The following is a 26,770-nucleotide window of genomic DNA, read 5'->3' as shown; positions in this document are numbered from 1 at the left end:
TCAAGAATAGTGGTGACTGCATAATGTTATGGGTATACTTGTAATCGTTAAGGACTGGGGAGTTTTTCAGGATAAAAAAGAAGCGGAATTGAGCTAAGCACAGGCAACATCTTAGAGGAAAGCCTGGTTTAATCTGCTTTCCATCAGACACTGGGAGATGAATTCACCTTTCAGCAGGACAATAACCTAAAACACAAGGCCTAATCTACACTGGAGTTACTTACCAAGAAGACAGTGAATGTTCCTGAGTAGCCGAGTTACAGTTTTGACTTAAATCTGCTTGAAAATCTATGGAAAGACCTGAAAATGGTTGTCTAGCAATGATCAACAACCAATTTAACAGAACTTGAAAAGAATAATGGGCAAACATTGCACAATCCAGGTGTGGAAAGCTCTTAGAGACTTACCCAGAAAGACTCACAGCTGTAATCGCTGCCAAAGGTGATTCTAACATGTATTGGCTCAGGCGGTTGAATACTTATCTAATCAAGATATATTAGTGTTTTATTTTTAATGAATTTTTGACACATTTTAGATTTTTCTTCCACTTTGACTTTACAAAGTATTTTGTGTAGATCGTTGACAAAAAATGCATATTAAATACATTTTAATCCCACTTTGTAACACAAAAAAATGTGGAATAAGGGGTGTGAATACTTTGGGAAGGCACTGCATGTTGCTATGTATTGAACAGGACTGTTTCAAACCTCAAAAAAATGATTGCACCACATGACTATGGCTGTTCAATCCAGGTAATGGTCCTGGAGATTTACTTGGGTGCTTTCATTCCAGCCCTGAGTAACACACCCAATTTCTTTAATCGTGTCCAGACTGCTTCAAGATCCACCATTGTTCCTGTACCCAAGAAAGTGAATGTAACTGAACTAAATGACCATTTCCCCCTAGCACTCACTTCTTTCATCATGAAGTGCTTTGAAAGGCTAGTTAAGGGCCATATCACCTCCACCTTACCCGACAACCTAGACCCCATACAATTTACATACCGCCCCAACAGATCCACGGACGAAGCATTCACCATTGTACTGCACACTGCCCTATCAAGAGACACACAAGAGAAATACTGACGTGAGAATGCTGTTTATCGACAACAGCTCAGCCTTCAACACCATAGTGCCCTCCAAGCTCATCACTAAGCTCAAGGCCCTGGGTCTAAACCCTGCCCTGTGCAACTCCAGACTGGCTGACCCCAAGCAGTGAAGGTAAGCAACAACACCACAGTGGTGTGTGCTCAGCCCTCTCATGTACTCTCTGTTCATCCATGCGTGGCTACGCAAGTCTCCAACTAAATCATCAAGTTTGCTGACGACACAACAGTGGTCGGCCTGATAACCAACAATAACGAGACAGCCTACAGGAAGGAGGTGAGAGCCCTGGCGGAGTGGTGCCAGGAGAATAACCTCTCCCTCAATGTCAACAAAACAAAAGAGCTAATCGTGGACTACAGGAGACAGCAGAGAGAGCACGCCCCCATCCACATCGACAGGGCCGCAGGCAAGAAGGCCAAAAGCTTCAAATTCCTTGGCGTGCACATCACTGACAACCTGAAATGGTCCCTTCACACAGGCAGTGTGGTGAAAAGGGCGCTACAGCGCTTCTTCAACCTCAGGAGGCGGAAGAGATTCGGCTTGGCCCCTAGGATCCTCACAAACTTCTACAGATGCACCATTGCTGTATCACCGTCTGGTACAGCAATTGCACTGATGCTCTCCAGAGGGTGGTGTGGTCGGCCCAACGCATCATCGGGGGCACATTGCCTGCCATCCAGGATGTCTACAGCACCCGGTGTCACAGGAAGGCCAAGATGATCATCAAGGATCTCAGCCACCCAAGCCATGGCCCGTTCACCCTGCTACCGTCTAGAAGGTGGAAACAGTACAGGTGCATCAAAGCTGGGACCGAGACACTGTTAATTAAACAGCTTCTATCTCCAGGCCATCAGAATGTTAAACTAGCCGGCCTCCTCCCAGTACCCTGCCTTGAACCTTAGTCACTGTTACTAGCAAGCTACCACCAGGTACTCTACCCTGTACCTTAGAGACTACTTTGCCCTATGTACGTAGAGTCATTGAACACTGGTTACTTTAATAATGTTTACATGGTCTGTCAGTGATAAAGAGATGCTCTGCTTTTTTGACACCAAACTCCTGCAGAGTCTAGTTTTATCTTATCTTGATTATTGCCCAGTCATATGGTCAGGTGCTGCAAAGAAGGACCTAGAAAACTACAGCTGGCCCATAGAGCAGCACGTCTTGCTCTTCACTATAATCAGAGGGCTAATATCAATACTATGCATGCCAGTTTCTCTTAGCTAAAAGTAGAGGAGAGACTGACTGCATTACTTCTTCTTTTCATAAGACATTTCCAGATGGTTTGCATAGTCAACTTACACACAGCTCTGACACACACACTTACCCCACCAGACATGTTACCAGGGGTCTTTTCACAGTCCCCAAATCCAGAACATATTCAAGAAAAAGTACAGTATTATATAGAGCCATGATTGCATGGAACTCCCTTCCATATCAGATTACTCAAATGAACAGCAAACCTGGTTTAAAAAAACAGAAAAGGCAACACATCACGGCACAATGCCTCTCCCCTACTTGACCTAGATATTTTGTGTGTATGTACTGAAATGTAGACTATGTGTGATGTTTTAAATTTATGTAGTTCTGTCCTTGAGCTGTTCTTGTCTATTCATATTGTCTATTATGTAATGTTTCATGTTTTGTGTGGACCCCAGGAAGAGTACCTGCTTCCTATATAACTACTGCTGTACACACCTTTTGTATTCATACACTACCCATACTGTTTATATATTATATATATATATATATATATATATATATATATATATATATATATATATATATATATATATATATATATATATATATAGTAGTACCAGTCAAAAGTTTGAACACACCTACTCATTCAAGGGTTTTTTGCAATTTTCTACATTGTAGAATAATAGTGAAAACATAAAAACTATGAAATAACACATATGGAATCATGAGGTAGCTAAAAGTGTTAAACAAATCAAATGCATGTTATATTTGTGATTATTCAAAGTAGTCACCCTTTGCCTTGATGACAGCTTTGCACACTCTTGGCATTCTCTCAACCAGCTTCATGAGGTAGTCACCTGGAATGCATTTCAATTAACAGGTGTGCCTTGTTAAAAGTTCATTTGTGGAATTTCTTTCCTTCTTAATGAGTTTGAGCCAATCAGTTGTGTTGTGACAAGGTATGGGTATTATACAGAAGATAGCCCTATTTGGTAAAATACTAAGTCCATATTATGGCAAGAACAGCTCAAATAAGCAAAGAGAAATGACAGTCCATCATTACTTTAAGACATGAAGAAGAAATCTGAAAGTTTCTTCAAGTGCAGTCGCAAAAACCATCAATGATGAAACTGGCTCTCATGAAGACCGCCACAGGAAAGGAAGACCCAGAGTTAGCTCTGCTGCAGAGATAAGTTCATTAGAGTTAACTGAACCTCAGATTGCAGCCCAAATAAATGCTTCGTAGAGTTCAAGTAACAGACACATCTCAACATCAGCTGTTCAGAGGAGACTACGTGAATCAGGCCTTCATGGTCGTATTGCTGAAAATAAACCACTACTAAAGGACACCAATAATAATAAGAGACTTGCTTGGGCCAAGAAACACAAGCAATGGACATTAGACCTGTGGAAATCTGTCCTTTGGTCTGATGAGTCCAAATTTGAGATTTTTGGTTCCAACCACTGTCTTTGTGAGACGCAGAGTAGGTGAACGGATGATCTCTGCATGTGTGGTTCCCACCAATAAGTATGGAGGAGGAGGTGTGATGGTTTGGGGTGCTTTGCTGGTGACACTGTCTGTGATTTATTTAGAACTCAAGGCACACTTAACCAGCATGGCTACCACGGCATTCTGCAGTGATACGCCATCCCATCTGGTTTGCGCTTAGTGGGACTATCATTTGGTTTTCAACAGGACAATGACCCAAAACACACCTCCAGGCTGTGTAAGGGCTATTTGACCAAGGAGAGTGATGGAGTGCTGCATCAGATGACCTGGCGTCTACAATCACCCAACCTCAAACCAATTGAGTTGGTTTGGGATGAGTTGAACCACAGAGTGATAGAAAAGCAGCCAACATGTGCTCAGCATATGATTCAGCCTTGATTCTATCTTCTGTAGCAAATTGTATTTTTACATTTGATAAAAGTAGAGACTCAGAGCTAGAAAATGGTATATCATACACTGCATTTGAGGAACAATGGGAAAGTCATTCTGCTTTGAAAATTGATAAACTTGTAACTCCACTTTTTAAGAAAATGGCCCTAGAATATTTTTGGTTCACCTACTGGACAGCTCTTTTGTCTACACCCATTCAGCATTGTTCACATCCTCTTAAGCCTTAGCCCCACCCATCTCTTTAAGGATTCACATGTGAGGTCATTGTCACGTCCTGACCAGTATAGAGGATTATTTGTATTATTTGGTCAGGGCGTGGCAGAGGTATGTTTGTTTTGTATGGTGTTTTTTTTTGTGTATAGCTTAGAGGGGTGTGTTATTTAGGTGTTCCGGGGTTTTGTGGTGTATGTTTTAGTATGAGTAGGTTCTAGGTTAAGTTTTCTATGTGCAGATTTGGTTGCTGGACTCTCAATTGGAGGCAGGTGTTTCTAGTTGCCTCTGATTGGGAGTCCTATAAGTAGGTGTGTGTTTTGTTTGTCACTTGTGGGTAGTTGTATGTTAGCACTGCTTTTGTTTAGCCTGCGACACTGGTACTGTCGTGAGTGTTGTTTGTTGTTTTTTCCTCGTGGTCACATTTAAAATAAATGATGATGAGCATGCAATCTGCTGCATATTGGTCCACTTTGTCCGACAGCGATTTCAACATATCTTCTGACGAAGAGGTTTGTGACAGTCATGTGCTAAAGGTCATGTTGTGTGATAAAGATTAAGACTAAAAGTGGTAGAAGTAGTATTCCAGGTAAACAGAACGTGTCCAGATAAAAATATTTTATCAATATTAGTTGACGCTTACCCAGACACACTTGTCTAAATTGATGGGTCTTGTGAAAGAAATGCTATAACCCCCAGCCACATCTTGCTAAGTGGATGGGTATCTACAGAAGGTGTAAACAGTACAGCCAAATGGTTACTTGCAAAAATAGATAGTGTCAATATAAAGAAAAAATAACAAGTGTCAATGCCAGTAGAGAAGGAACAAAATAATATACAGTATATACAAGAACAATATTAATAACAATATCAGTGATACTGGTGATAGATGAGGTAGTTATATGCATACAGTGAGGGGTAAAGTGGCTGAGCAGCAGGATAAAAAAATAAATAGTAGCAGCAACATATGGCGTGTGTGTTATAGGACAAAGTGATGCGAATGTCTATAGAGGCACTGCAGATAGCGCTGATGACTGGGAACTCTCACCCAGTGATGAACTGGTCCGTCCGAACCATGAATGAACAAAGGAATCTATATTCGGACAGCCGTTGCTGTCCTGCCCTTGCCTTTGGTGCAGGGCATGTGATGTACATAGCCCCTTGGTCACAAAACTCCCTGATCTTCTCAGAAAGATGAGTTGGTCTAGCTGTGTCCAGTCCAGGTGGTGCTTGTACAGGCAGACCATCTATGGGAGGGAGGATGTCAGTGTTGTGCAGCAGCTGAAACCTGGTCCCGACTGAGTCCAAACGCTCCTTGCCGACAACAACACCAGGCTTCAGAGCATCGAAGATGTAAAACAGGAAATAACAACAAAAAAAATGGGAAGACATTACAACCTTGCATAACATCAATTCACCTCCCAAGTTTAGATAAGAAGAATAACCTCATACAATGCAATGAAAATGATATTCATCTGAAGTGCTGGTACTGCTTGATCTGTGGCAGCGGCCTGAAGTACAGAGCCAGGTGTTGTTGCCAGCCATAGCTTTCCACCAGCACCATACCATCCTCCAGTCCAACCAGCTGTGGGATGTTGACCACTGTCACAGTACTGTCCTTCACAACACCAGCAATCTCAGACAAAGTGTTCACTCTGTTCTTGAGATGGCAGCAGCTTTCCACCAAAGTATTTGTGTACTGGGTGGAGTCCTGGTAATGCTATTGCATTATCCTCTGCGTAGTTGTTGATGACGTTCACATCTCGCTGCAAGTCCTCATGATTCAGGTGTAAGCTGTTCTTGCTTGGGCCAGCTCTCTTTTTGATGGGAGGCATTCTCCTTGTATGACTGGTGGAGGAGAGTCAGACGTGTTCTACTGATGCTGAAAGACAAATTCCAGACTCAAATATGTTAGCATTATTATACAGTAGGTAGCCGTAATCACCATCAGACAAACCTGGCTAACTTGATGGATCATGTAATCATCTGGCGAAGTGGATACTTAGCTAGCTAGCTAAACAATTAACCATAATCCCAATCCATAGAGTACTAGCAATACAAACCGATTGTCATAGCTAACTAAAGGTAACCAAATAGGTTCAATGTTAGCTAGTTAGCTAGCTAACATTAGGCTATAACTAGCAATGCAAATGGCTTGCTGAGATAATATTACTACACAGATCATACACGTAATGTTAGCTAGCGAGCCAGCCATCTAACATCAGCTAGCTAGCTAGCTAACAGTACGCTTTAACTTGGGGTCTTTTGTTTAGACATGTAGCTAGCTAAACAATGAACCATAATCCCAATGCATAGAGTACTAACAATACAAACGGATTATCATAGCTAGCACAAGTCAACCAAATAGGTTCAATGTTAGCTAGCTAACATTAGGCTATAATTAGCAATGCAAATGGCTTTCTGAGATAATATTACTACACAGATCATACACTAGCTAACAGTAAGCTTTGAATTGCAATGAAAACAACTTTCTGACAAAATTCAAAACGTATAATATCTGAAACTGTAGCTGGAATCTTACCTGTATGCATGGATGAACGCTTCACGCCAGACTGCAACCCCTTTCATTAAATAAGACGTCCTGTGTCGTTTCCGTTTTGTTTGTACAGCTTGCTTGGCCCGTTGTGTCAAGTCACTCTGGTTCACACTGACCATGTGCAATGCCATAAGAATCATCAGATCTTTCTCCCTCTCTGTCACGGATGCCATGGTTGCCCTTAGTTTGAAGATGTCATCCGGAGGCAGGTGTTTTATACAACATCCACCTGTCTTCTCTTTTCGACTCCCTCTGCATTTGCAATCAAACGACAGAATTGTATTCATCTCCTTATCATACTCTGCTTCTACCAGACATTCCACTGATTTCAAAACTCGGTCAACTTCTTCCGTGACAACAACAATGTTGATCGCCGTTTCTTCCCCATCACTGTCATCAGAAGACTCTACAATGTCTATTTCAATGAAAATGTTTTTACCTAAATCAGGGATATCCTCAACGTCTGATTCATTTTCAGAGTCAGAGAGAGTCAGCATGGTACTATCGCCCTCCTGAAAGTAGTCCATCACAACTTTTTCCCACTGCCTTTGTCGATAGCGCCTGATAAATTCAAGGCGGCAATGTTATTGAGAGCATTAGCAACACATTTGCAGTTCTCCATGGCTAATGTTATATCTTTCGAAAAAAAACTGCAGTAGAAAGGATTATCTACACATAACGAGCAGCTCATTTTATAGACAGAAGATTCTACACGGCAGACCAATCCGAAACTCATCTCTCGGCATGTACAGCCCATTCATTATCTCAGCCAATCATGGCTAGTGGGAAGGTTCCTGACTTTCTGCTAAACCAACTAGGCTCGTATTTATAGATGGCATACAAGTTTGTTATTAAGGCACATGAAAGATCAAATGTCCAGAAGGCATTTTTGCCAAAAAATTCATTTTGATAAAAAATATAAATAAACGTTCAAATAGGTCTCCTGTGAAGTCGTGACTTGCGACATACACCAAGTTTCCTGAAACTAGTCACATATGTGGGAACTCTTTCAAGACTGTTGGAAAAGTATTCCTCATGAAGGTGGTTGAGAGAAGGCCAAGAGTGTACAAAGTTGTCATCAAGGCAAAGGGAATCTAAAATGTATTCTGATTTGTTTAACACTATCTACACTGAAAAACATCCCCACAGCATGATGCTGCCACCACCATGCTTCACCGTAGGGATGGTGCCAGGTTTCCTACAGACGTGACGCTTGGCATTCAGGCCAAAGAGTTCAATTGTGGTTTCATCAGACCAGAGAATCTTGCTTCTCATGGTCTGAGAGTCCTTTAGGTGCCTTTTGGCGAACTCCAAACGGGCTGCCAAGTGCCTTTTACTGAGGAGTGGCTTCCGTCTGCCCACTACCATAAAGGCCTGATTGGTGCAGTGCTGCAGAGATGGTTGTCTCTCTGGACAATTCTCTCATCGCCACAGAGGAACTCTGGAGCTCTGTCAGAGTGACCATCGGGTTCTTGGTCACCTCCCTGACCAAGGCCCTTCTCCCCCGATTGCTCAGTTTGGCCGGGCAGCCAGCTCTAGGAAGAGTCTCGGTGGTTCCAAACTTCTTCCATTTATGACGGAGGCCACTGTGTTCTTGGGTACCATCAATGCTGCAGACGTTTTTTGTTACCCTTCCCCAGATCTGTGCCTCGACACAATCCTGTCTCGGAGTTCTACAGACAATTCCTTCGACCTCATGGCTTGGTTTTTGCGCTGACATGCACTGTCAACTGTGGGACCTTAAGTAGACAGCCTTTCTGAATCATTTCCAAACAACTGAATTTACCACAGGTGGACTCCAATCAAGTTGTAGAAACATTTCAGGGATGATCAATGGAAACTGGATGCACCTGAGCTCTAATAGCAAAGGGTCTGAATACTTATGTAAATAAGGTATTTATGTGTGTCGATTGATGAGAAAAAAATTATATTTAATCTATTTTATAATAAGCCTGTAATGTAACAAAATGTGAAAAAGGGAAGGGGTCTGAATACTTTCCGAATGCACTGTGTATATATATATATATATAGGCTGGTCGGCGGAGATATAGGAGTACGGGCTCATTGTAATGGCTGGGATGGAATCAATGGAATGGTATCAAACACATCACACATATGGAAACCACGTTTCACTCCGTTCCATTCATTCCATTAAAGGCATTACAATGACCCCGTCCTCCTATAGCTCCTCCCACCAGCCTCCACTGATATATTTATATTCCGGACTCAGACGTTGCTCGTTCTGATATTTCTTAATTTTTTACTTTTGGAATGTGCGTATTGTTTTGCATAGTTTTGTAGGTATTAGTACTTCACTGTGCTTGCGATATAAAACCATGGTACTTGCCTACGGAGCAGCAAGAGCAGCAAGAGGAACTGCCCCTCCCTACCTTCAGGCTATGCTACACCCCAACCGAGCACTCCGTTCTGCCACCTTTGGTCTCTTGGCCCAGTCCAGGCTCTATTCTGTCCTGGCACCCCAATGGTGGAACTAGCATCCCCCTGAAGCTAGGACAGCAGAGTCCCTGCACATCTTCCGAACGCACCTGAAATCCTACCTATTCAAAGAGTATCTTAAATAATCCCCCTCCTCACCATGGTACTTGCCTACGGAGCAGCAAGAGGAACTGCCCCTCCCTACCTTCAGGCTATGCTACACCCCAACCGAGCACTCCGTTCTGCCACCTTTGGTCTCTTGGCCCAGTCCAGGCTCTATTCTGTCCTGGCACCCCAATGGTGGAACTAGCATCCCCCTGAAGCTAGGACAGCAGAGTCCCTGCACATCTTCCGAAAGCACCTGAAATCCTACCTATTCAAAGAGTATCTTAAATAATCCCCCCCCCCCCCCCCCCAATTTAAAAGTATAAATACATTCCTGAACCAACACTTGCTCTTGCCCGCCCACACCCTCACTAATATCAGATTGGGATAACCCTGGCCTATGTACTGTACATAAGCAACAAAATGCAATTAAACCCCCTCTTACCCCAGAACAATGAGCTCTCCGTATTTGACTGGCACTTTGGTGGAGGCTGGGGTGGTGGAGATGTTTTCCTGGTCGGGGGAGAACATTGGTGCAGCTGTCAGGGGGGTAGAGTGATGAAGAGCTCTCCCACGGTGAACACTCACTCCTCTGTCTCCTTTTTCCTCAGAGTCTGCTCCTTTTTCCTCAGAGACTGGTCATCCTGTCGCTCACAACACCACACTCAACCTGCAGACAAAACAGAAAAACAGCAGAGGAGAACTTTTGTCAGGGTCAAACAGCCATGCAGAGCAGACACAACAGACCTAACAGGTGCGTCTAGAACCGTTATATTAGTCAATAAGAGACTGTAAGCGAGACTTAAAAAACAACAGACACAACAACTGAGATTGCTGTGTCTCCAAAGCACATGATACAACACATCGATTACTCACACTCACGTTGAGATTATCGAACAGCGTGCTACAGGTACCATAGGTGGATAATAGTCAGTAAGAGAGAGAGATAGACTAAACAAACAAACAGACACAACAACCAAGATTGATGGGTCTCCAAAGAGCACATGACAAACCACATTGATTACTCACTCTGTGACCTGTGGTGCCTATCGAGCGCGAAAGCTGCTATCCTGGCTTTGCTTGCCAGTCATACACTGTAACTTTCTTAAGACTTGCAACTGAAGAAACAAGACTAATACAATAATAGTAATACTGTAGAACGCATGTTAGCTTCGGTTACATAGTGCAGCAGGACGCTAAAGTGACCGGTCACACAAATCCGTCAGGCGAAGAGTAAAAAGCTCAACTCTCCACAGCTAGACAGGCTCGGCACTAATCTTCAGCTTTGCTGCTACTGCAGGGAGAGTTCAGAGAGCAGGCTCTTAGCATCGCAACGACAGGGGACTTAGTGGGGCGCAAACAAAGCTAATTAGACCAGACACATGTCACACCCTTCCATTTTCCGTCGACTACCGCGGGCCATAGTTATCAATGTTGACCTTGGCTGGCTCTCTTTATGCTGTGTGCATGGCATAGCCTGAGCTTATTTTATAAGCGTCTTATAAGCAAGAATGGAGTCACACAATTTGTTTGTTCGTCTGACGGCCAACAAATCCAAGAACTCTAGCTGAAAATGAACTCACATATTCTAAATGGAAAATTCAATGGTGTCATCTTGCACTACAGTCGACTCCTGATAAGTGCACTTTAGATAAACGGTTCAAAAAGTACAATATAGCTCCTCGTCCCAATTCAATTACTTAATTTTTAATTGCCTCTGATAACTAACTGCGTGTTCCGGTTAAGTGCAAACTGTCACAACTGTCCCAAGCCATTGCATTTATCAGTTATCAGAGTTGACTGTAAACTGGGAAATGTCCCTGCCCTCACTTATGTTAGTTGATGATCTCAACCTTTGGTAACCTTTTGTACATGAGGCTGTGTGCTTCCACCCTACAGGAGGAGGGGTGTGTGGATAGAGGGTGGGTGAGTGTCAGCTCCAGGGACTGATCTGAGCTTGACGGGTCCCCCAGCTAGTCTTCTGACCCTTACTCCACATGCTGACCTGACCTTCCCTGTGGCTCAGTTGGTAGAGCATGCTGTTTGCAACGCCAGCATGGTGTTTGCAACGCCAGGGTTGTGGGTTCGATTCCCACTGGGGGCCAGTACGAATAAAGAAATGTATGCATTCACTACTGTAAGTCGCTCTGGATAAGAGCGTCTGCTAAATGACTAAAATGTAAAATGTAAATACACTCCCACAGCCCCCAAGTCCACTCAGCTCTCAATAGTGGTGCACCACAGGGACAGATACCCACACAAACACACATAATCACTCCACAGCTTAAACACACTAGTACTCATTACTACAATAGAGCCTGGGGCTGGCTTAGCGCACAAAAAACACATTTGGTGTGTTTGTCTGATTTGACAAGTATTTCGATGCATGATTGGAACTGTCTATGATAGAGGGGAGAGATACACTTAGTAGCGCTGTGTGGTTGATAATGCTACTGAGTGAGAGAGATGAGAAAGGAATTAGAGGAGTTTTTAGGACAGTAGGGCCCAATAGAATCCGCGTTGCGGAAAACACATACGGAGTCACAGAATCCAGACATTAAAACGGAATTCAACAATATTCTAAAATGTATTGAACTTATTTGAAAATTCATTAATTTGCCCAATATTAGGGGAGAGTGGCATAAATTACCGTAAATTCCGGACTATAAGCCGCAACTTTTTTCCCACGCTTTGAACATCGCGGCTTAAACAATGACGTGGCTAATATATGGATTTTTCCCGGTTTCACATTTTTTTTTCTCCAAACAAACACATTCTGTGACGTGCTCAGTTTTTTGGCGGCATGAAGCTTTCATTAGACCAATGAAATTGCCAAACGGGTTAAGGTCAAACAACTTTTGTTTACGGTTTAGATTAAATCGAGCGCTCTCAAACTTCCCATCATTCTGATTACGGTAGTCATTTTGTCACCCTCATCATGGCAAAGACATGGAGAAATGCATATGATGCAGCTTTCAAGTTGAAGGCGATTGATCTGGCTGTTGGAAAAGGAAATAGAGCTGCTGCACGGGAGCTTGGTCTTAATGAGTCGTAGATAAGACGTTGGAAACAGCAGCGTGAGGAAGTGACTCAGTGCAAAAAAGATAACTAAAGCTTACTGCTAATTTTTTATTACAAGCCGTGTTTCGTTAAAGCCTATTTATTTTTGTTGTTTCATTAAAGCCTGTGTAAAGTTAATTCGTTTCAATGTACCGGTAGGCACCTGCGGCTTATAGACATGTGCGGCTTATTTATGTTCAAAATAATATATATTTTTTAATTCAGTGGGTGCGGCTTATATTCAGGTGCGCTTAATAGTCCGGAAATTACGGTAAGCTAAAGAGGTAAGTTGAGCCACACTTGTTTCTAGGAAACCATACACAAAATTAATAATTTGACCAAATATTTAGGAAGAGCTCATCATTTCATGGTCTGTGAAGAAAGAAATTACATGGAAAAAGTGGTAAGCAAGTTAGGTCCAAAAAACGGATTTTCACCAAGTCAAATTAATTTGTGTTAGAGGTTTCATGATGCTTGTATCTAAACCAAAGTAGATACTTTTAAGATTGTTCTATGCATCTGTTGGGGTCTCTATAAGCTTCAATATGAGGTCCTGAACCTAGCATGAAAGAGCATCCCTGTAGCTGTGGGGCCTAATATAGTCAAAATGTTTGAGCCAATGGCCACGGGGTAAGCTGAGTCAATGGTTGAGCCAATGGAAAGTTGAGCAAATTGAAGTGTTTTCTTCTCGGGCATAATGCAATGCATTATCGCTGAGAAATGAGGTAACAATAGGGCCTGGCCTATGTTAAAAAAAGTGTTTAAAAAAGCAAAAAGTGTTAAAAGACCAAAAAGTGACTGTGATTGTGTTGAATTGTGTTTGGGAAATAGAGATATAAACTCAGCAAAAAAGGAAACGTCCCTTTTTCAGGACCCTGTCTTGCAAAGATAATTCGCTAAAATCCAAATAACTTCACAGATCTTCATTGTAAAGGGTTTAAACACTGTTTCCCATGCTTGTTCAATGAACCATAAACAAGTATTGAACATGCACCTGTGGAACTCTCGTTAGGATACAAACAGCTTACAGACGGTAGGAAATTAAGGTCACAGTTATGAAAACTTAGGACACTAAAGAGGCCTTTCTACTGACTCTGAAAAATACCAAAAGAAAGATTCCCAGGGTCCCTGCTCATCTGCGTGAACGTGCCTTAGACATGCTGCAAGGAGGCATGAGGACTGCAGATGTGGCAGGGCAATAAATTGCAATGTCCGTACTGTGAGACGCCTAAGACAGCGCTACAGGGAAACAGGACGGACAGCTGATCGTCCTCGCAGTGGCAGACCACGTGTAACAACACCTGCACAGGATCGGTACATCCGAACATCACACCTGCGGGACAGGTACAGGAAGGCAACAACAGCTGCCCGAGTTACACCAGGAACTCACAATCCCTCCATTAGTGCTCAGACTGTCCGCAATAGGCTGAGAGAGGCTGGACTGAGGGCTTGTAGGCCTGTTGTAAGGCAGGTCCTCACCAGACATCACCGGAAACAACGTTGCCTATGGGCACAAACCCACCGTCGCTGGAACTGACAGGACTGGCAAAAAGTGCTCTTCACTGACGAGTCGCGGTTTTGTCACCAAGGGTGATGGTCGGATTCACGTTTATCGTTGAAGGAATGAGCGTTACACTGAGGCCTGTACTCTGGAGCGGGATCGATTTGGAGGTGGAGGGTCCGTCATGGTCTGGGCCGGTGTGTCACAGCATCATCGAACTGAGCTTGTTGTCATTGCAGGCAATCTCAACGCTGTGCGTTACAGGGAAGACATCCTCCTCCCTCATGTGGTACCCTTCCTGCAGGCTCATCCTGACATGACCCTCCAGCATGACAATGCCACCAGCCATACTGCTCGTTCTGTGTGTGATTTCCTGCAAGACAGGAATGTCAGTGTTCTGCCATGGCCAGCGAAGAGCCCGGATCTCAATCCCATTGAGCACGTCTAGGACCTGTTGGATCGGAGGGTGAGGGCTAGGGCCATTCCCCCCAGAAATGTCCGGGAACTTGCAGGTGGGGTACCATCTCACAGCAAGAACTGGCAAATCTGGTGCAGTCCATGAGGAGACGCACTGCAGTACTTAATGCAGCTGGTGGCCACACCAGATACTGACTGTTACTTTTTTTTTATTTTGACCCTCCCCATTGTTCAGGGACACATTATTCCATTTCTGTTAGTCACATGTCTGTGGAACTTGTTCAGTTTATGTCTCAGTTGTTAAATCTTGTTACGTTCCTACAAATATTTATACATGTTAAGTTTGCTGAAAATAAACACAGTTGACAGTGAGGACATTTCTTTTTTTGCTGAGTATATATATTTCTTTAACCTTCATTTAACTAGGCAAGTCAGATAACGCTTTCATGCTTGAGTTCCAAATATCTCTAACGGTCGCCCCAGCGTGAGTTTTTTTATGCACGTGATGTTAGAACGTTCTCTCCATTCCAGAATGTGATTGTTACGCAACAGTACATTTAATCCGCACTGCCCTCAAACCAAGGCATGCAGCCTGTTATTATTTATAGGCTGTTTTCAACTTATCAATTTCAAATAATTTTCTAACAAGTTTTTTATTTTCTAAGAACAGTTTGAATTGAGGTGTGTTCCGCCTCATTCATTCACATAAAATAAGTCATTTTTACTTTTGCGGTCCAATTACTTTTTTTGACATTTCTGACCCAGACAAAATTCCCCAAACACTTCCCAATTGTTTGTGCAGTTCAAGTCTGCAGACATTTGCTCATCTCCCGTCCTGCACATACGTGTTCACATTTTCCATCTGTTGCCTGCATCGCAGTCATAGTTGTTTTCGTTACCAATAATAACTTTCGAGATGTGTGCGTTTCTATCAAAGTAAGTGCCTTATTACGTTATAATAGTTTCTACATGTCTGTTATGTCATTTCTACTGTAGCATAATATTTTAGTGTTTATTCCTTATAACCGCGGACACGCGAGGTAACGTTACTCATTTCATAACCTTTATGGTATTATACTCAATGCTTAGGTAGCTAGCTACATTCTTCTATCAGCTCTGGAAAACAATGCAAATTGCGTCAGAGAAGTATTAGCATGTGTTGTATTTTGAAGCTACCCTGGCCTTATGACTCCCAAGTAGCGCAGCTGTCTAAGGCACAGCGTCTCAGTGCTAGAGGCATCACTACAGACACCCAGGTTCAAATCCACACTGCATTTCTAGCAAAGTAAGTACCTTATTACGTTCTAATAGTTTCTGTATGTTGTGTTATACCGTTTCTACTGTAGCTCATCTTGTGTATGGAGCATAATATATTTGTGTATATTCCTTATAACCGCGGACGTTACTCATGTCATAACCTTTATGGTGTTATATTCAATCGTGCTTATGTAGCTAGTTACATTCTTCTATTAGCTCTGTAAAACAATGCTAATTGCGTCAGAGAAGTATTGGCTTGTTGTATTTTGAAGCTACCCTGGAAATATTGAAAAATATCTTCTTATACCACTTGGTCGTTTTCTGAGTGCATTCCACAAAGCTGTTTATCATGTCCACCTTATCCACTGCCCCATTTTGAGGTTATAGTCAAGCTCACAGTCTGGTTTGATTTTTCTCTCTCCCGTCAGGTGGTCCACATTCCCTGTAGCCGACATGGTTGCTGTATGGACAGTGGAGAGGACATGGATGTCTCGTTTGTCATGCCACTTTACTGCCAGCTGTTGACATTTCTTATTTTGTATAACGGATCATTTAGGATGGCAGTAGCATTGTTGATGAAATTCAGTCATCGAAGCAGAACTAGGAAGCAGTCTTGGGAAAAGAGGGTGACAAAGAAGGGAGTTGCAAACATAGGATCTGTGTTTCAGTATTCTCTTAGGGAGTTCTTCTTTGCTATCCCCATGGTTAGGACTGTCACCAGGAAGGTTTACATTTCACTAATTGTGATTGTCCCCCCCACTCCTGGCTCTCTCTTCTCCTGTAGCTCCAAGGCATTGTGATTGGTCTCTGCTATGTCTCCCACCAGCTCCTCTGTCAGAAACAACTTGAAGCACTCTGCCTCAGATGGAAATGGCAAGGGGCGTTGCACTCCAGACTGGGACTCATCAAAGCAAACAGCAGGGCCAGAAGGGGTGAAATGGCTGGCAGCCTTCCAGCTACCACAGAACTCCTGTACTTCATCCACTGTCGGTCTGCCTCCATCACCACCAGCATCTTCAAAGGGAACTGGGACTTTGTCAGTGGACAAGGGGTCCTCAGAATCAGGGTTCTCAATGGCTGGGGGACAGCTCCTCACTGTCACTGTCAGAATCTGATTCCTGACTTTCATGATCATTGTCAGAATTTTAAACAATATCCAGAATTTTCGCATTTGTGAGTTGTCTCCTGTTGAAAGACATTGCCAATGCTACAGCTTAGCTCACTAGCTACATACATAAACAACAACACTGAATGGCTCAGAGTGGGAGTGAGAGTGGGTTACGTAATTGACTGCCTGCACACGCCATTTGTATCAATAAATCACTATCAGAAAATATTTTGTGTGGTAATTATTGATATATTTACTGTTCTATTCACATGTTTTTCAAGTACCGGTCATAAATCATGCATTCCGATTCTTGCATAGATTGTAATGGGCACATAGTATGTGTGTAAAATACTTTTTTGAAGGTTGTACTGATTATGATGAGCTAAGCTAATTCCAGCTATGACTGGAGCCATGTTTGTTGACATACAGTGCATTCTGCGTTTCACGTAATCGTCTGTCGGACCAAAAATGCTATAACAAAATGAGGTGAGTAAGGGTTCACTCGTTTTTTGAGAACTTCAGGAAGTGAATGGTGGGATGTGAATGATGGTAGAAGACACACCCCTTCAACATGCATACTATAAACAGACCAAACTCATCTTGTCTTCTCTTATTATCTTTGGTTTCTGTGAGGAAAAAAAGTATGGCTGTGAGCTGAAACTAATCATCGTCGGATTACTTTCGATTTCTAGAAAGTGTTTTACTTAATTATTTCGATCAATGGTGAGCTCACCCATGATGTGATTAAATATAAATAGTAATTGCTATTAGCTAACTAATATTGTTGTTTATGTCAGCTGAGAGTTAGAAAATATGACCGCTTGTTTTGCGTCAATCTCTCCTCAGTTAGCGCTAGGACAAATGTAGCCTACATTTTTCCGGTTTGGATGATTGTGTTATGCTATAGATACTTCTGTGAATATCTGAACATTGCATCCAAAATTAAACTGCTCACATTCTGGACATAACTTTGAGAGGACTGTGTTTGTGTAAATAGTTTCTGAAAAAAGTGTGGCCAGCTCAAATGCTGACTGTTGCGTCATTCGAAACTGGCCGTTCTAAATAAGCGTTCTAATCACAAGGGTGGGATCGTACGCTTCAGGGACCACTGTAGAACGATCACACCCTTGTGATGGTACGTGTGAAAGGGTAAATTGTCAGCCATTGTTACTATTAATGCTAGTTAGTGCTAGTTTGACCACCAGAGGGCATCTTTGAGAAGCATTTGATAACCTTCAATATTGGCTGTAGTAGAGAATAAAAATAAAAAAATTGTAAGAACATAGTATATGGGATTGATTTTAAGAAATGTTGCTTAATTAATTTGATTAATATTATAGTGTTTCTATTCCAAGAAAAACGAAACCTTCAGGCTTTCCATTAGGAAAATATGGAGCTGTATAACGTGACAGTCAGGAGTAGGCTACAGTACTAAGAGCATAACATTTCCACACCCTAATTGTAGTCTAACCAATACCCAAACGGAGATTCAGTGAAAATAAAAATCTCATTGATTTATCAAGACCAGTCCCCATGAGAGCAGTGCGAAACGGTGCTGAAATAGTTGACCACAGCGGGTAGGCTATTGCTTCAAATCCTACTGCTTCTAACTTCAATATGCTTTTTAAATAAATAAGACCTACACCACCTTTAACAGCACATTACTCAACAATAGTGAGACTCATGTCGCCTACGATAGGCCTACAGTATATCGGAAAAATATATATTCTATGACATCACTCTCCGCCAATAATTCGATTTAGAGGGTTGGAGGATTCTAAATTAATAACTAAGGGGCATTTTTCGTTAGGATCTGTGAAAATATCTATGAGGTTTTTATATAATTCTAAATGAATTAATATTAATAATAATCGCTTTGTTTTAAAAAATTACGATATTTTGGAGATTTTGTTTTCAAATAACCTAAAGTGAGTGAGAAAAAGGCCATTCTTGAACATGGGGTGAGATATTCTTACTAATTTATAAATAAAGCCAGTGTGTTATTTAGAATTATTTATTTCTGTTTTTAGAGGGAGAGAAACCAAAAGCCCAACGTCGCCTCATAGGCCTCCCAGTCGCGGCCAGCACGGGTATCGAACCAGCATCTGTAGCAACGCAGTTTGAACTGCGTAGCAGTGTCTTAGACTGCTGCGCCACTCGGGAGGCCCCATCCACAAAGTTTTTAATGCTGTTCAATTGCCTTGCACAAAGTATCAAAATACAGAGAGGTGTTGGCAAGATTCTATTGTCCTGCTAATAGCCCATAACTGGCTATTAATATACATGGTATCTAGGTCAGGATAACCAAAACATTTATTTATTAAAGACTATCAGAAAGAATGTTGGTACTTATTTATATTGATCCAATATAAATGAGTGAGTCACTCAGCGTTATGTAGGTGCCGAGGCTAAATGACTGAGTCACTCAGCGTTATGTAGGTGCCGAGGCTAAATGACTGAGTCACTCAGCGTTATGTAGGTGCCGAGGCTAAATGACTGAGTCACTCAGCGTTATGTATGTGCCGAGGCTAAATGACTGAGTCACTCAGCGTTATGTAGGTGCCGAGGCTAAATGACTGAGTCACTCAGCGTTATGTAGGTGCCGAGGCTAAATGACTGAGTCACTCAGCATTATGTAGGTGCCGAGGCTAAATGACTGCGCCATGTTTGTTGACATACAGTGCATTCTGCGTTTCACGTAATCGTCTGTCGGACCAAAAATGCTATAACAAAATGAGGTGAGTAAGGGTTCACTCGTTTTTTGAGAACTTCAGGAAGTGAATGGTGGGATGTGAATGATGGTAGAAGACACACCCCTTCAACATGCATACTATAAACAGACCAAACTCATCTTGTCTTCTCTTATTATCTTTGGTTTCTGTGAGGAAAAAAGTATGGCTGTGAGCTGAAACTAATCATCGTCGGATTACTTTCGATTTCTAGAAAGTGTTTTACTTAATTATTTCGATCAATGGTGAGCTCACCCATGATGTGATTAAATATAAATAGTAATTGCTATTAGCTAACTAATATTGTTGTTTATGTCAGCTGAGAGTTAGAAAATATGACCGCTTGTTTTGCGTCAATCTCTCCTCAGTTAGCGCTAGGACAAATGTAGCCTACATTTTTCCGGTTTGGATGATTGTGTTATGCTATAGATACTTCTGTGAATATCTGAACATTGCATCCAAAATTAAACTGCTCACATTCTGGACATAACTTTGAGAGGACTGTGTTTGTGTAAATAGTTTCTGAAAAAAGTGTGGCCAGCTCAAATGCTGACTGTTGCGTCATTCGAAACTGGCCGTTCTAAATAAGCGTTCTAATCACAAGGGTGGGATCGTACGCTTCAGGGACCACTGTAGAACGATCACACCCTTGTGATGGTACGTGTGAAAGGGTAAATTGTCAGCCATTGTTACCATTAATGCTAGTTAGTGCTAGTTTGACCACCAGAGGGCATCTTTGAGAAGCATTTGATAACCTTCAATATTGGCTGTAGTACAGAATAAAAATAAAAAAAATTGTAAGAACATAGTGTATGGGATTGATTTTAAGAAATGTTGCTTAATTAATTTGATTAATATTATAGTGTTTCTATTCCAAGAAAAACGAAACCTTCAGGCTTTCCATTAGGAAAATATGGAGCTGTATAACGTGACAGTCAGGAGTAGGCTACAGTACTAAGAGCATAACATTTCCACACCCTAATTGTAGTCTAACCAATACCCAAACGGAGATTCAGTGAAAATAAAAATCTCATTGATTTATCAAGACCAGTCCCCATGAGAGCAGTGCGAAACGGTGCTGAAATAGTTGACCACAGCGGGTAGGCTATTGCTTCAAATCCTACTGCTTCTAAGTTCAATATGCTTTTTAAATAAATAAGACCTACACCACCTTTAACAGCACATTACTCAACAATAGTGAGACTCATGTCGCCTACGATAGGCCTACAGTATATCGGAAAAATATATATTCTATGACATCACTCTCCGCCAATAATTCGATTTAGAGGGTTGGAGGATTCTAAATTAATAACTAAGGGGCATTTTTCGTTAGGATCTGTGAAAATATCTATGAGGTTTTTATATAATTCTAAATGAATTAATATTAATAATAATCGCTTTGTTTTAAAAAATTACGATATTTTGGAGATTTTGTTTTCAAATAACCTAAAGTGAGTGAGAAAAAGGCCATTCTTGAACATGGGGTGAGATATTCTTACTAATTTATAAATAAAGCCAGTGTGTTATTTAGAATTATTTATTTCTGTTTTTAGAGGGAGAGAAACCAAAAGCCCAACGTCGCCTCATAGGCCTCCCAGTCGCGGCCAGCACGGGTATCGAACCAGCATCTGTAGCAACGCAGTTTGAACTGCGTAGCAGTGTCTTAGACTGCTGCGCCACTCGGGAGGCCCCATCCACAAAGTTTTTAATGCTGTTCAATTGCCTTGCACAAAGTATCAAAATACAGAGAGGTGTTGGCAAGATTCTATTGTCCTGCTAATAGCCCATAACTGGCTATTAATATACATGGTATCTAGGTCAGGATAACCAAAACATTTATTTATTAAAGACTATCAGAAAGAATGTTGGTACTTATTTATATTGATCCAAAGCCATGAATGAGTGAGTCACTCAGCGTTATGTAGGTGCCGAGGCTAAATGACTGAGTCACTCAGCGTTATGTAGGTGCCGAGGCTAAATGACTGAGTCACTCAGCGTTATGTAGGTGCCGAGGCTAAATGACTGAGTCACTCAGCGTTATGTATGTGCCGAGGCTAAATGACTGAGTCACTCAGCGTTATGTAGGTGCCGAGGCTAAATGACTGAGTCACTCAGCGTTATGTAGGTGCCGAGGCTAAATGACTGAGTCACTCAGCATTATGTAGGTGCCGAGGCTAAATGACTGCGCCATGTTTGTTGACATACAGTGCATTCTGCGTTTCACGTAATCGTCTGTCGGACCAAAAATGCTATAACAAAATGAGGTGAGTAAGGGTTCACTCGTTTTTTGAGAACTTCAGGAAGTGAATGGTGGGATGTGAATGATGGTAGAAGACACACCCCTTCAACATGCATACTATAAACAGACCAAACTCATCTTGTCTTCTCTTATTATCTTTGGTTTCTGTGAGGAAAAAAAGTATGGCTGTGAGCTGAAACTAATCATCGTCGGATTACTTTCGATTTCTAGAAAGTGTTTTACTTAATTATTTCGATCAATGGTGAGCTCACCCATGATGTGATTAAATATAAATAGTAATTGCTATTAGCTAACTAATATTGTTGTTTATGTCAGCTGAGAGTTAGAAAATATGACCGCTTGTTTTGCGTCAATCTCTCCTCAGTTAGCGCTAGGACAAATGTAGCCTACATTTTTCCGGTTTGGATGATTGTGTTATGCTATAGATACTTCTGTGAATATCTGAACATTGCATCCAAAATTAAACTGCTCACATTCTGGACATAACTTTGAGAGGACTGTGTTTGTGTAAATAGTTTCTGAAAAAGTGTGGCCAGCTCAAATGCTGACTGTTGCGTCATTCGAAACTGGCCGTTCTAAATAAGCGTTCTAATCACAAGGGTGGGATCGTACGCTTCAGGGACCACTGTAGAACGATCACACCCTTGTGATGGTACGTGTGAAAGGGTAAATTGTCAGCCATTGTTACCATTAATGCTAGTTAGTGCTAGTTTGACCACCAGAGGGCATCTTTGAGAAGCATTTGATAACCTTCAATATTGGCTGTAGTACAGAATAAAAATAAAAAAAATTGTAAGAACATAGTGTATGGGATTGATTTTAAGAAATGTTGCTTAATTAATTTGATTAATATTATAGTGTTTCTATTCCAAGAAAAACGAAACCTTCAGGCTTTCCATTAGGAAAATATGGAGCTGTATAACGTGACAGTCAGGAGTAGGCTACAGTACTAAGAGCATAACATTTCCACACCCTAATTGTAGTCTAACCAATACCCAAACGGAGATTCAGTGAAAATAAAAATCTCATTGATTTATCAAGACCAGTCCCCATGAGAGCAGTGCGAAACGGTGCTGAAATAGTTGACCACAGCGGGTAGGCTATTGCTTCAAATCCTACTGCTTCTAACTTCAATATGCTTTTTAAATAAATAAGACCTACACCACCTTTAACAGCACATTACTCAACAATAGTGAGACTCATGTCGCCTACGATAGGCCTACAGTATATCGGAAAAATATATATTCTATGACATCACTCTCCGCCAATAATTCGATTTAGAGGGTTGGAGGATTCTAAATTAATAACTAAGGGGCATTTTTCGTTAGGATCTGTGAAAATATCTATGAGGTTTTTATATAATTCTAAATGAATTAATATTAATAATAATCGCTTTGTTTTAAAAAATTACGATATTTTGGAGATTTTGTTTTCAAATAACCTAAAGTGAGTGAGAAAAAGGCCATTCTTGAACATGGGGTGAGATATTCTTACTAATTTATAAATAAAGCCAGTGTGTTATTTAGAATTATTTATTTCTGTTTTTAGAGGGAGAGAAACCAAAAGCCCAACGTCGCCTCATAGGCCTCCCAGTCGCGGCCAGCACGGGTATCGAACCAGCATCTGTAGCAACGCAGTTTGAACTGCGTAGCAGTGTCTTAGACTGCTGCGCCACTCGGGAGGCCCCATCCACAAAGTTTTTAATGCTGTTCAATTGCCTTGCACAAAGTATCAAAATACAGAGAGGTGTTGGCAAGATTCTATTGTCCTGCTAATAGCCCATAACTGGCTATTAATATACATGGTATCTAGGTCAGGATAACCAAAACATTTATTTATTAAAGACTATCAGAAAGAATGTTGGTACTTATTTATATTGATCCAAAGCCATGAATGAGTGAGTCACTCAGCGTTATGTAGGTGCCGAGGCTAAATGACTGAGTCACTCAGCGTTATGTAGGTGCCGAGGCTAAATGACTGAGTCACTCAGCGTTATGTAGGTGCCGAGGCTAAATGACTGAGTCACTCAGCGTTATGTATGTGCCGAGGCTAAATGACTGAGTCACTCAGCGTTATGTAGGTGCCGAGGCTAAATGACTGAGTCACTCAGCGTTATGTAGGTGCCGAGGCTAAATGACTGAGTCACTCAGCATTATGTAGGTGCCGAGGCTAAATGACTGCGCCATCAACTTGATTATTTAGCAGACATTACTTGCTGATGTCTGCTGAAGAATATCATGGAATATAATTTAACATTTTAGTTTCTCTTAGAATAAAAATCTTAGTGTAACAACAGTTTTAGAAAGTAATACTGACGAGTAAAAACAAAAAAATAAGTGTATTTTTCAGGGTGTGCGTGCAGGACAGAGGAATAGCAATTCTTACACTATTGTTATAAATTCAATCACCTTCTTCACCCTCATCATTCATTTCATTGAATTTCAATTTTGAAGTCGTGCACAATTATCAGTTTCTATTTGGTTTATGTTGCCCATTCATTGTCAGTTAGAGACACATTAGCCCCATGGGACCCAAAAGCATAATCAGTGCTCTAACTCCCGCTTGCGCTGGTCTGGAGCAATGAAGCTGTGACGCAGGATACAGTCCTAAACCACAAATTACCTCGGTAAGTCGCGCAGCATAATCGCAAAACTTTTAGTTGAGAAACCACTGTACGAGGAATTTGAGGTAGACACTGTATGTGCAAGAAGGCAGGGTAAAGTGACTAGGCATCAGGATAGATAATAATACAAGTCAAATAAAGAACAGAGCAGCAGCAAATTATGTGTAAAATTGTGTGTGTGAGTGTGTGTGTGTGTGTAATGTGTATGTATGTGTGTTTGGGTTGTGGCGGTCTGCGTGTGTGTGTGTGTGTGTGTGTGTGTGTGTGTGTGTGTGTGTGTGTGTGTGTGTGTGTGTGTGTGTGTGTATATGTAGTGTACAGTATGTGAATGTGTGTTGGTTTTGTGTGGGAGTGTCAATGTAGTGTGTGTGAGTGTGTATGTATACGTATATATATAGTCTAGTGCGTCTAGTAGGGTCAGTGCAAGATAGAGTCAGTGCAGGTAGTTTGGGTACCCTTAATAATTTACTATTTAGCAGTCTGGCTATTTAGCAGTCTTATGGCTTGCGGGTAGAAGCTATCTCGGAGCCTGTTGGTCCGAGAGCCGATGCTTCGGTGCAGCTGATGGTGCAGCTGTAGAACTTTTTGAGGATCCGAGGGCCCATGCCAAATCTTTTCAGCCAGCTGATGGGGAAGAGGCAATGCCATGCCCTCTTCACAACTGTGCGGGTGTGTGAGGACCATGTTAGGTCCTTAGTGATGTGGGCATCAAGGAACTTGAAGTCAAGGAACTTGGCTCATCAACGTCGGTGATCATGCCTACCAACTTCGTGTCGTCAGCAAACTTGATGATGTTGTTGGAGTCATGCATGGCCACGCAGTCGTGGGTGAAAAGGGAGTACAGGAGGGGACTAAGTACACACCTCAGAGGGGCCCCCGTATTAAGGGTCAGTGTGGCGGAGGTGTTGTTGCATACCCTCACCATCTGGGGCCGGCGCGTCGGGAAGTCCAGGATCCAGTTGCAGAGGTAGGGGTTTAGTCCCAGGGTCCCTAGCTTGGTGATGAGCTTGGAGGGGACTATGGTGTTGAACACTGAGCTGTAGTCCATGAACAGAATTCTCACAGTTATTTCCCCTCTTGTCCAGGTGGGAGAAGGCAGTGTGAAGTGCACTTAAGATTGCGTCATCTGAAGATCTGTTGGGGCGGTATGCGAATTGGATATAAAAGGCATTTAACACGTTTGGGAGTTCTGCATCGCTGGGCAATTCATGGCTGGGTTTCCCTTTGTAATCCGTTATCACCTGCAACCCCTGCCACATACAATGAACATCGGCACCAATGTAATAGGACTCCAACTTCCTCCTATATTGTCCTTTTGCATGTTTGATGTCTTGTCGGAGGTCGTAGTGGGCTTTCTTGTATGCGTGCGTCCATGTCCATGTCCCGTTCCTTGTAAGCAGAAGCTCTAGCCTTTAGCACAGTGCGGATTTTGGCTTGTAATCTGTGGTTTTTGGTTTGGATACGTTCTTATAGTCACTGTGGAGACAACATCGTCCTTGCACTTATTGATGAAGCCTGTGACTGTTGTGGTAAACTCCTCAATGCTATCGGAGGAATCCCAGAACATATCCCAGTCTGTACTAGCAAAACAGTCTGTAGCCTCTTGTCTGCTTCATCTGACCACTTCCGTATTGAGCACATCACTGGTACTTCTTGTTTGAGCTTCTGTTAGTAAACAGGAAGCAGGTGAATTGAGTCATGGTCAGATTTGCCGAAGGGAGGACGAGGGAGGGCCTTGTGTGCATTTCTGTGGGTAGAACAAAAGTGGTCTAGCGGTTTTGCGCCCCTGGTCGCTCTCCCGAGTTAGTCTTCGACCACCAGAAACGCTGCCTCCGGGTGAGTGGTTTCTTGTTTATCAGGGAGAATTCAACATTTCCAAACAATTAATTTAGAGGTATAGATTTCGTTGTAAAATGCAGCCGCGCCGACTGGCCAACCGTACCCGGTGCCACTCCCCTTGCCACACCCACTACCTAAACCCTTTAGATCCAGAAAAAAACCTGTAAAGTATTAAGTGTTTGAAGACCCAACACCCGGGGCAAACACAGAGTATGTTCTTTGAACAGCAGTGAAATTTACATTTACATTACATTTAAGTCATTTAGCAGACGCTCTTATCCAGAGCGACTTACAAAATGGTGCATTCACCTTATGATATCCAGTGGAACAACCACTTTACAATAGTGCATCTAAATCTTTTAAGGGGGGGGTTAGAAGGATTACTTTATCCTATCCTAGGTATTCCTTAAAGAGGTGGGGTTTCAGGTGTCTCCGGAAGGTGGTGATTGACTCCGCTGT

At 42.1% G+C, this 26,770-nt stretch overlaps 1 protein-coding gene across 3 annotated transcripts in view; it reads right to left on the bottom strand.

The window, feature by feature from the left end:
• Positions 1-26,770, bottom strand: part of LOC106585880 (E3 ubiquitin-protein ligase pellino homolog 1) — a 53,707-nt gene that overhangs the window by 9,938 nt on the left and 16,999 nt on the right. For all 3 annotated transcript variants that reach the window (XM_045705834.1, XM_045705836.1, XM_014172603.2), the window contains one exon: positions 9,963-10,187. In XM_045705834.1, coding sequence (XP_045561790.1) covers positions 9,963-10,048 — 86 coding nt within the window. In that variant the 5' untranslated portion in view covers positions 10,049-10,187. The remainder of the gene's footprint in view (positions 1-9,962; positions 10,188-26,770) is intronic.

Source organism: Salmo salar, chromosome ssa02 (genome assembly GCF_905237065.1).
Source record: "Salmo salar chromosome ssa02, Ssal_v3.1, whole genome shotgun sequence".
Taxonomy (NCBI): Eukaryota; Metazoa; Chordata; class Actinopteri; order Salmoniformes; family Salmonidae; genus Salmo; species Salmo salar.
Note: the sequence above shows the minus strand (reverse complement) of the source record. Positions and strands in the feature narration are given on the sequence as shown.